This window comes from Pocillopora damicornis, chromosome 2 (assembly GCF_964200805.1).
Source record: "Pocillopora damicornis chromosome 2, jaPocDami1.2, whole genome shotgun sequence".
NCBI lineage: Eukaryota > Metazoa > Cnidaria > Anthozoa > Scleractinia > Pocilloporidae > Pocillopora > Pocillopora damicornis.
Window position 1 is genome coordinate 17461244 of NC_142671.1, and position 12223 is coordinate 17473466.

The 12223-nt window shown below is 38.1% G+C and overlaps 1 protein-coding gene across 2 annotated transcripts; it reads left to right on the forward strand.

The window, feature by feature from the left end:
- Nucleotides 1-447: 447 nt before the first annotated feature.
- LOC113668972 (uncharacterized) lies at nt 448-11016 on the forward strand. Of its 2 annotated transcripts, none has more exons than XM_027184961.2 (2): nt 448-758; nt 5758-11016. In XM_027184961.2, exon 2 carries the CDS (start codon nt 5788-5790, stop codon nt 7780-7782), a length of 1995 nt encoding a protein of 664 aa, XP_027040762.2. In that variant the 5' UTR covers nt 448-758; nt 5758-5787; the 3' UTR covers nt 7783-11016. The 2 variants fall into 2 exon arrangements, with proteins under 2 accessions (XP_027040762.2, XP_089054782.1); XM_089198656.1 differs by lacking the exon at nt 448-758 and adding an exon at nt 4147-4221.
- Nucleotides 11017-12223: the final 1207 nt, after the last annotated feature.

Here is a 12223-nt window from a genome sequence, read left to right on the forward strand (position 1 = left end):
GATGATACAAAATTATGCGTCAATCTGGTTTTCATTTTTCAGGCTTAAATATTTGATTTTCATATCTTTGCTTAATTCGGGTCTAAATCATTAAATTTCACGCAGATAGCGCAAGTGACCGAGAAGAAGACACCAGCTCGAAAGTTCCCGCGTGTCTCCTCTCTCGCGTGGGTGTTACCTAAAGTCCTATTGCAGGCTGAAACTGTTCATTTTTTATTTTCAGTTTATTTATTATTTTCTCTTTAAAAATACAAAACACCTTCATACCAATAGCACGGATGAAATGACACGGTCGTGCATCGAGTTTTTCGCTTTACCTTCAATGCAGCCCATGTGGCCAGTGTTCACATTTGAAACGTGAGCATGACCGAAATAATTAAACGTTCATCGTGTTTTGAACGTGACCAGACTTGACCTCTGTGTGCCACCAGCTTTTCTCTGTACGTCATTGCATAAATAGGTTTTAATCAATTCGTCATTTGGTCATTGAAGAAGGTGCTCCTACGAACAGTTTTCTTTATTGTTGTAACAAAAAATTACACCTAATTCCTGTTTTGGAAAATTATATTTGCCCGCACATGCAGCTTATTCCTCACCCCTCCCCCGCGAAGAAACCATCGAACTGCGTCCCAGCCTCGATTCCAAGCTCATAATGCCGAATGATGATGAGTTATTTCTTCTCAAGTTTCTTCAAAGAGGACTTTAGAGTATTCAAGGGAAGCTGAACGCGGACGTCCGTTCAAGAAAATGCTGTAAAGGTAAGTGAAGTATTGTTATATCTTTACGCTTTTCGATTGATCGCGCTCACATTCTTTTAAATATGCTTTTTCTGCCTGGTCGAGTTCGCCAATGTGTCGGTATTTGGAAACTCCCAGGCGAGACTAGTACGTAAAATCGCTACATGTAGCGCAAACGAATCGATTGGCCAAAGCTACGCTCTCCGTAGCGCAACTCATTGTCTTGCAGCGATTTGCAATTTTACATTTGGTAACAAGGCACCCAAATTTGGTTTATAGATAATCGATGTAGTTATGAAGTACACATGCATAGTTTTAATGTCTAGCATTGCTTATGATTACTTAACACATCGCATACGTGACCTTCGCTATTACATGTGTCGCACTTCGAATAACTACCGCTTGTCTTGTTCACAAATCACGCATTTATTAAAATTTCATCAGTTCCTCAATACTTCGCGTGATATTTTCTATTGTATATTTTGGTCACATTGTTCCACAAAATGTAATCAACCTGTTCAAATTAGTTTGTGATGATGTAATCTTGCCTTGACTGGATGAGTGAAGATGCTTTTGGGTTGGATTATTCCTAGAGGGTTTCTCACCAATCTCTGATAGTTTTCTAAGCTTTAAAATTTACTTTTTACTCACGGCTACATAAATATGCTGTATAGTGATTCGCTGTAGTTCTTTTAGCAAGCCATGATCAGAGTTCAGGAATTTACTTTCCCTTGATAATTTCACCAAAGCTGAAATGAGGCATGTAAGCATAAGTTTTATTCCTGCATACAAATGTATTGAAAAAAATTAGTGTCAGACGATGAAAACTTTTTACTGAAAAAAACCTACATTTCAAACATTTTTCTACTTGTAACTTTCTGTATTTTGGTATAAACAGAAAAATTTCCCATCCCTCTTCATTAATCTCCACATGGGTGTTTTGACCTGATTGTCTCCTAGTGAGCAGAATGCTTATTACATAACAGAAGGCTCCTATGATCTGTTGTAATTTGTTGGCCAGAAAATCGATTGATCCATTTTTATCAGAGTTTTCTTTGATTTTGTTTGAAAATTTCATCTAAGAGTGGTTACATTTCTGTAACATCGATTGAGGGGGCCAAACAGAAGTGTTTTCTTCCTTAGTGATTCAGTCTGGCCAGTGAGGTCTGTCATGGTAAATACCCTCATTATGTGGTTTTCCTGATTAACAAGTTCTGAAACGCCTGGCATTAGAGCCTGCAACAGGGACAATGCTTTGATTTAAATCCTCCTAAGTGTTTGAAATTTTTTCTCTGATGTGTGCTCATGACAAATATATGATTTTTCGAAATAAATTCAAAGTAAATTCCTATTTAATACTGTGTCTGGCAGACAGGATGCATGTGACATTGTTTATTGTGGTGTTGAACAATGTAGGGTTCATGTGACTTATATCACCCTGAGTGAGTCTTTTGTGAAAATCCAATACTGGCTGAGATGTGGAGACCCTTGACAAAAAGTTATTAACTGAGACAGAACTTTTTATTTCAATTCTGAACCAGAGTTTCTTTGATTCAAACATATGAGTGCTTGATTTTATGATTTAGAAATCTGAGTGCGAGATGTTTACCATGCTCTGCTATAAAGTTAGTTCTTGGTTAATAAAAATTTTGGATAATTTACCATACAGGTTAGTCACCTGGAGAAGCCTTGCATCAATTATTGTAGTTTTGAAGGTCCCCTAGTCATAACTTTCATTTATTTTCTCCTTAGAAAAGTTTGCTCATAATGTTTTCCAGCAAACCCTAATTAGTTACATTGCTTTCTAGCTGTTTCTTTAGCTAGTCCTATATGGTCGACTAGTGGTACTGAGCAAATAACGACAATATTTTGATGCTTAAGTAGAGTCAGGTTTGAGTGGAACTAGAGATTTTTTATTCATCTGCGAGACAATCCCATTAACCAATTTACCACTCTGAGGGTGTATTTTCATTTTTTGTCTGCTGCCCTGTGAGAGAGGTCTGCGTATTTATCAAGCTTTTTTCTTTTCCACCATTCTTCTTGGTAAACACTAGTTCAGTGGCATTGGAGGTAATTACTCCTTACCCATTCCTTGTTGTTGCCTAACTCCACTGTTTCTTTATTCACCAGCTCTTAAGCTTAACTTTTATTAATGAGTTAATAACTCTTGATTAAAAGTATTTTTGAAAATTAGAATGTCACTGAGTCAATTATCAGTACAATTTTAAATACACATCACTCCTGACTTATGATAGATGATGATAACAGGGGTGGATATATGCTAAAGTAGAACAAATTTTGCCATAGTGATGCTCTTTGAATCAGTGATTTTTGTTACCTGCAGAAACATTTATTTATGGTTTTTTGATGACTCAAGATTAATGCTGGGATTTTTTGTATGAGCGAAAGAACATTTTAAATGAAAAAGAAAACCTTTCATTTTTAGATTTGTTTGTATGATGAGTTTTTTAAGAGGTGTACAGGATCCTTGACAACATTCAGAGAGGTATTTTAGTGGAATGTGGATGAGAAAAAAAGTGGCTCATGACTTACATGGGGTGAAGTTGTTGTTAAACTGGAGGTAATAAGTTTTTGGTGTTATGTGATGCAGGGTTTTGTTCAATGTGAACTTAAATTTTGGGTCAATAACAATCCTAAATCTTTCAAATTCTAAACTCACAAAATTTTCATGCTGCACAGTAGCACTTTTGTTGCCTTGCCTAGCCAAGATATCACTATATCAATTCTCCCAACTATCTGCCATGCACTTTGTATGATTTTATTTCTGAGAATTTAACATTGAATCATACAATATCCCCTTGGTAGTACTTTTCTTCTCAGTAAAGTTCTGCTTAAATATTTATTGATATCATGAGGAGAAATCCTCTGTTGGTCTCTCTTGGAAGTGAAAGGGTTAAGATGTAAAGTGTTCACAAAGTAAACTTTTTGAGTCTGTTTACCAAGACACAAAATACATCTTGGAAATAATGGGTAAAAACAGTTATGAAAAAAATGTAACCAAAATCAAACCTGGTAACTAAGAATTTTTTATTTCAACTATTTTCAAATTATTGCTCTTTCGAAGCTTGATAGTTGACTGTGTATACACTTTGTTTTATCTGGCAGCCAACTTGTTGGGAAATGGAGGAGGATGAGAAAGGAAAATATACATGTTATGTATGATTGGATATGTTTATTAAGACCTCTTGCAGTATAAATGACTGAATTACAGGTCTGGTCGGCAAAGAATAATAAAGTAATAACACAAAATATATGGCCAAGGAAAAATTGATTGTATTAGCAACCAACCAGTATATAGAGGCAAAATAATGGAAAACTAGTCATGTGCAATGCATAAAGTGTATTTGTTTGAGATAAATGGATATTTGAATTTCTTTCTCTAGGTCTTGATGCCTAATTATATTGAGTATCTACTATGAGACTATTAACAAGCTTGTACACAGGGTTACTTGGTTTAAGACTGGTAATAAACCTTTTGCACTCTATGATCATTCTGTCTTGAAGTGATTGTAAATTACTGTCAAGGCTTCAGTCTATGATGATGCAAGAAAAATTTTTGGAAGGAAGCGGTTTTACACTTTTTTCGATGGCATCTGACAAATAAAGCGGCAAGTTTGAAAACACAACGTACCTGTATTCTAATATTGATCTTACTGTGTGTGATTTAAAGTTATGTTGTCCTTTTTCTGGCATCATAATTTAGAGGGATATGAGGTTGGTGCAATAGTATTCCATGTTAATTTTTTCTCCTGATCCCCTCCTTCATGAGGCAAAAATATTGTCCTCTCCTCTTCCTTCACAGGTTAGATACAAGTACATGTAATTAACATCACAATGCAGCTTACACCAGATATCTCCTACCAGATTTTGAGTATGAAATATCTGCACACGGCATTTACATGTATAAAAGCTGCTTTACCCAGGACCATTCATAAATTGAATTCATAAGTCTTTTGCAGTATCAAGTTGTCATTTCATTTATTGTTGGTAATGATATCCCTACATAAATTTCTTATGAGGTCCCTCCCTTCTGCTTGATCACATATTGGCAACCCACCCTCAAGGTGCAACAGCCCTTTGAACGGTATAAATAATGAGGGCTCCTTCAGTTATTGTGGAAGACATTATAGGTGCACTGCACTCATAGTGCGGAGGTCCATGTTCAGGACCTGCTTGGTTCTTTGTGTTGTTGTTTTTTTTTTTCGGCAAGTCACTTTACTCTCAGTGCCTCCCTCCACTTAAGAATAAATGTTGATAGTGGCAAACTGCCAGGAAAGCCTGATGAAATGTTTTTTTTTTGGAAGGGGGGGGGGGTAACTTGTGATGCATTGGCATCCCATACAGTGGCTTTACTCCTTTTCACTACTAAACTGGGATGAGTGAGCGCCAGCTGGATAGATCATGCAGGTCAAGTGATGACCTTTTTTTACACTTAGTCATTGTAGGGAGTATTTGCACTCATGGAGATCAATGCACTGTTAGCTTTGAGTAGTATTTGACTGCAAGCATGGTCTTTTCCATTGCCACAGCTAACTTTAGTACATGTAGCTAAACTTACTAATGTTTTCAATTTTTAGTTTATTTGCATTGTTTAGTTGTAGCCTCCTTATACTACGCCAGAACGCATAGTACAAACTAAAACCAAAGAACCTTAACCCTTTACACCCTAAAGTCAGTATGCATATTCTCCATACTGCTCTTTATACATTTCTTAAGGTGCTGATAAAGAGAATTTGTTTACCAATCAAAAGCTTCTTTCGTTGGTGATCATTTCCTTTATTCTCATGACCTAAACGTGGGATTCAGGGGTGATATAGTAGGGAGAAATTTGATGCTAGTCACTCTCTGGGTTTAAAGGGTTAAAACTGACTTTAAATCCCTCCTTTATAACATTTTATCCTCATCTACAGATGTTGTTTGTAAGAAATTATTAACTTGATGTTTTCTTGTCAAATTAATTTTGAGCTACTCTGACACTCTTCACCACTTTTCTTTCTAGGGATTGTGACCATTGAAGTGAATTCCATATATGGACCGATCCTCTGAGCCCTCAGCTAGCGGTTGCACCAGTCGAAGTCAACCTCCACAAATGCATAATGCCTCGCCCTCAGGACAGCCGAGCAAAAAAGGTTCTGGTAAAGTACATTACTACCAATGTGCGCATTGTGACAAGGCTTTCTTGTACAGGTCCAAACTACTTCTTCACGAGATAACCCATAGTGGGGAAAGACCGTACAAGTGTCCCAATTGCGACAAGACCTATAAGAGGGAATCAGAACTTGTGGTTCATCAGCGGGTTCATACTGGGGAAAGACCTTTTCGTTGTTTAAAATGCGAGAAGGCGTTCAAAACCAAATCAGAGCTTGTTGTTCACGATAGGTTTCACACTGGTGAAAGGCCGTATAAATGTCTCCACTGTGACAAGTCTTTCAGAACAGCGTCGGAGCTTGGTTTGCACAACAAGGTTACCTCGGGTCAGAGGCCCTTTCGATGTCCTAAGTGCGACAGGGGCTTTTTTCGGCAGGCCGATCTCACCATCCATGAGCGAAACAACTGCAAAGAGAGACCCTACAAATGCAGCCAGTGCGAAAGAAGCTTCAAGACCCCGTCTGAACAAGAAAAACACGAGAAAAATCATTCTGTCGTCGAGCCCATTAAGTGCACAGTTTGTGATAAGTCGTTCAAAACGAAACAACACCTTGAAACCCACTCAAAAATTCACTCTGTTTCAAAGCCTTTCGATTGTTCATCATGTTCAATGTCGTTTAGGACCTCAGCGGAATTGACAGCTCACACCGACACTCACGGAGGTAAAAAACTTTACAAATGTTCGCAGTGTGATAAGTCTTTTGCCTTCAAGTCCAAGCTCTTCCAGCATTGGGTGATTCACACGGGGGAAAGACCATACAAGTGTGTCCAGTGTAACAAATCTTACGGTAGGAAGTCCGAACTTGTGGTACATCAAAGAATACACACTGGAGAAAAGCCCTTCAAGTGCACTAGTTGCGAAAAGTGCTTCAAGACCACATCAGAGCTGGTTGTTCACTGCAGGACCCACACTGGTGAGAAACCATATAAGTGCACCCATTGTACCAAGCAGTTCAAGACTGCATCTGAACTTGGCGTCCATAGAAGGAGTCATATTGGTGACAGACCTTTTTCTTGCTCTAAATGTGAAATGTCTTTCAAACGAATGGCTGACCTGACAACTCATAAGAAATTCCATCTGATCGACCTGCCCCACAAGTGCCACCTTTGTGTGATGGCTTTTGGTACCTCGTCTGAACTTGCTATTCATGAAAAACTTCACAGTTCCCTCCTTCGTAATGGCACGAACCACACTGCTGCGTTGCCTGGTTCAGGGGCTCATAAAGAACAAGTGGCTCTAAGTAACGGACAGCCTTCAGCGCAAGGCGGTATTTCTGACCAGACATTGAATTTAGGACAAGGGCTTAAGATGGCACAGATTGCCATTACCAACGATAAAGTGGCCTCCGCCGAAGACAGTGGAAAATTGAACAGCGCCGAACCCGATCTTGATATGGATAAGCTAATGAAGATTGTTAACAAACCCTTCAAATGTAGCCAGTGTGGAATAGCTTTTGTCTCCACCACAGAACTGGCTGGACACGTGAGAATCCACACCGGTCAAAGGCCATTTAAGTGCACGCAGTGTGAAAATTGCTACAGAACACAGTCAACGCTTGCTGTTCATATGAAAAGCCACGCCAAGGAAAAACGATATAAATGTTCATATTGTGAAGTGACATCCCCCACACTCTCAAAACTTTACGATCATTATATTCTTCATCAGAACGATCACACCCTTGAACGTCCTCGGGGTGGCGCAGAAGAACCGATGATCGTAGACGATGACGAAATGTTACCATTTAGGTGCTGGGTGTGCCAGAGACGTTTTGCTGAACAAATGGATCTGGATCTTCACATCAGTTCGCATAGAGACAGAAGTAGCACTCTGGAATCGTGTGTTAAGAGGTTAAAAAGCGCCATCACGGCAAAGTAAAGACAGTAACTGTTTTTGAAGATCCCACATCAAACAGAAACATTGGAAAATAGCAGCTTGAAAATAAACGCAGTTACTATTTACAACTTTGCGCTGTTAAAAGGTAAATCCGTCACGTAGATGGCAAGTAAGCAGGTTTGTTTAGATGCAATTTAGTGTTATCAACTGAATTGGTTACGTAAATTGGCCACCGTAAAGAGTTAAAAGACTGAAGTTTCGAGCGTTAGCCCTTCGTCAGAACGATTTGAGGAGTTCTGGGTTGTGTTTGGGTTTATTTGCAGAAAATGGAGCTATGCTATTGGTGGGAATGGAAAAACGGCTTCCTACCGGTAGCGTAGCTCCATTTTCTGTTTATAAACCCACAACTCCTCCAATCGCTCTGACAAAGGGCTAACGCTTGAAACATGAGCCTTTTAACTCTTTACGGTGACCAATTTACGTTATCAACTCAGTTGATAACACTAAATTACCCTGTTATACTCTCCCATCGACGCAGCACCACAGTTTCTTTAGAAACTTACTCCCTTTATTAATTTTTTTTAAATGTGACTCATTTTAAAAACCGTCACCAGATTCTTTTTCAAATGCATTCTGTGTTTATCACCTCTTTTGAGCTAGTGTTTCGTGTGTCCGTCATTCGAGGATGAAACTGTTGCAGTCGTCAAAATTTGGTAACAGTTTTGTGGTCCAATGAAAAAAGTGTAGTGTGTATTATCATTTGCATTCTTAAATTTTGAGCGAGAAGTCCATATTAGTAACCAATGCATTGGTACAACTGTAAATGTTATAGGTGTAGTTATAGAGATTACTCACTGATTTGCGCTATTTCAGCCCTTAGTCTTTTTGCTCATAGTTGACCGAGGACTTCACCTCTCATTAATTCTTTGGTAAGAAATTGGGAGCCAGCATTCTTGTTGTAATAATTAAAGAATTAATCTAAGCCTTAAAAATTTTTTTGTTCTTCGGAGATTTTCCAGGCAATTAGGGAATTCGGCAAGACACTTGTATAACTGCTTGATTAATGGGCGATTGTTACCAAATTCTTAATTCGTGGCCTCGTGGTCAGTCAAGTTTACCTTCGAAACCCTTCTTCTCAGGCCAAAAAAAAAATGCTTTAGGTACTGTATAAGATGTGGCATTGTCGAAGGTTTAATGTACCGTTGGTGCGTTATGCTAAGCATTGCCTGTGTGCCCACTATTCTGTGGCCAGCGGCGAGTATTGAGAATGAAGTGAAGCACCGATATTTTACTCTCAGTGTTATTGAAGAATCCAGACTCTTCCTCAGTGGGCGCTTAGCGAGATGCTTTAGAATATATTTTTGACAAACCAAATATCTCGGTTTTCAATTTTAAAAACATAAAAGGGCAAGCAACGGGCCCAGTTTCTCCTTCCTGCTGAGTACGTCCGCCACTTTTAGTGTCGGGTATCGACGGTAAACTTTTTGTTAGCACAATGCGTTTTAGCAATGTGTTTTTTCCCTGACGATCAGAAACAATTCAACCGTTCTTTTTTTAATGTATATTTGAGCTATGTACACTAAAGAGTGGGTTTATTGGTGGATATTAAAGGCATAAGTGAACAACGTAATGTTGTTGACATATGATATGTAACGGTAGGTGATATTGTTTTGGTAATTGTAATTGGTTGTGTATGTGGATCATAGTTACTAAAAAATATTTCTAATTGAAACTTAAACGAACATTCAGCGCTATCGTTCCATTTTACATTGTGTAGAATGTTGTTAGGGTTTGAAATTTATACTGAAGGAATTCTAGATAGTATGAAGTTTACATAAAGCGATTTAATGCGCCGGTGGCGACGAATTTGATCGCCGCGATAGGCGTATAAAATCGCTAGGTGTGTCGCCGGCTTAAGCTCCGTTCACATCATTGAAGACGTAAAACTTAGAAGCACGTTGGCTTCTGAAAGGAAAACCTAAAGGACTGGTTTTTTTTTGTAATTTTTCTACTAAGGATGTTTAATTAGTGATTTATTAACCCGAAAGTCTCACTTTAAGGTCATTCACTGATAAAAGGTGACATCCGCCCTCAGTGAAAGCGTTTTATTTTCTCAGCCATTTTCAATTTTTTACAAACTTGTTTTGTAATAACTATCTTTTTCGCCCAATTTCAGTCTTTTTATGATGTAATGTGAACGGAGTGTCTTGTATTTGATCGATACATTACTATTGTCTATGAGAATCGTGGCTGCCAAGCTCTCAATAGTTGATGTGGTCAAAAATTAATTGTTCTTCTTGGTTGTCTGATTCTCCAAACAATATTCACTTTATTAACTTTGTATTTTATTCTATTTTAAATCTAACATGTGAAAACTGAAAGATTTTCTTAGTATAAGTGACTGTACTACATTAGGTTATATATGAACAAATTATGTACTTTTAGTGAGTTAGCCAAATTTTTACGATATGACATTTTTACTATTTTAAAGTTTTTCTCTTGTTTTTAAAGCCATAGTGCAGATATCTTGTTGATATTAAGTATACTTACCTCTACAAATAACCGTTTCCATTTAAAATGGATGTAATCCTCCAGGTTGCTTTAGTAGTGCGAGTCGATGAGCAATTGGTTACTTGAAGTGACAATTATGGCCTTCTCGCCTGTTTTTACCAGGTGACGAGAATACTGACAAGTGTGATGCTGGGCAGTCAAGAGACCTAGTGGGGGAGGGAAGGGGACAAGACGAGACGACATAAACGCGTTTCTAAAAGAGTGCGATTACTTTGACCAGTATTGACCCTGCATTAGCTTGGTTTAACCCAATTAAATGTCCATACCAATTGAAGTAAAAGGCCCCTTTCAACTGAACATTTAACCCTCAAACTCCTGAGATCTGATTGGTAATCCTCCCCTCTAACTGCTGCACATTTGCCTCGTAAATTAGTAATGAAAATTTGGTGTTAGATCAAGATAACTTTTACATGATGGGTTTGAGTATTCTCATTACCTGTCTGCTTTACAATGTATGGATATTATGGAGAGAAGTTACTTCTTAGTCACTTCTGGGAGTCAAAGGGTTAGGTGTTCATAAAGTCTTACATCATTGTCGTTCGATCTCTTCTTTGGCACAGCTCACATGGCCTCGAACAATTTCAGCTTGGACAATCTGATCAAGTGGACAGTTAGTTATTTTTTACAAATAAAATGCATCGGATCCTTTTCTACTATTTATTCACAGTATTTCTAGTAATAAAATGCCATCTTGCAAAAGTTGAAGTACTTTTGTCTTTTTTAGCTTTCTAAATATAATTCCTTGTAGTTGCATAACCTTCTGTGGCTCAGGGGAGCTTCTGAAACACTTCAGTATTAGATAACGATGATCGTGGGAAGTAATTGGCTACGAACAGTCTAGCAACTCTGATTAGAGTCTGACCACATAACCTCGTGTTGCACTCGTGATGTGTACGCAATAGACGTAATATAAATGGGCTTCGGAACGATGATTAACCGCTGATCGGGAAATGAACCGCTCTTACCTCCTTTTCCAAAGAGTTCTTTCTCGGGAGGATCGAAGATCGGATACCAGAAAACGGCTGAAATCGAGCCTCTATTGCAGAACTTATCTTCGCAATGTCAAACATGCCAGAAGTTAAACAAATACTTTGTGAACTCAGAAACACCAACGCGGTAAATAGGGTAAATTGTATAGTATGATCAGTCGTTTAGTAGCATATCTTGTCTGAGCAGTTTCGAAAAACAGCCCGCGCAGTAAAATTAATCGAAGAAATCCCAGAGACCATAAAACTAAACTTCTTTTCCCGCATTTCATGGTCTCGGGATGAAATCGGATCAGTGATTAAATAATCGAGAGCGTTGCGGAATTTTTATTCTCCGAAAGTACCGATAATTGACGATGTATCCATAGTTGCGGAGAACTTATCTTCAAATACACGATAATTTGGTTCTATCAGCTGAGTTGATAATGTATATTGATCACCGTAAAAAGTTTTATGGCTGACATTTGGAGCGTTAGCCCTTTGTCAGAGCGGAGGGCTAATTCGATCACACGTTACCTTGCAAATAAACTTGCGAAAAAAAACCCCACTGCCATAGCACCACAGTTTCTTTAGAAACGTGTCCCATTTATTCGTTTATTTCCAAATACCTTTGATCATCGTCGGTTCTTATCTTTTTAGTTTTAATTGAGTCTGGTAAACAAACAAAACAATTAACTCCATATTCTCCCCTGGCTCAGTCATCTTTCAATAGTCTGGAATCATTTTCGTGTGTTTCAAAATAGTTTTCAATCGTGAATTACCTAAATATTATTTTTTTCTGATGTACTTGTTGAACGATGAACTCCCGATAGCCCTTTGCGCACACGTTTTTTATTTTGTTTCTCTGAACTATCTTTTACGTCTACCTTTCCCTTACGAAATTATTTGGGGTTTTATTTGGTCAAGTTTAAAAAAGGGGATTTTAT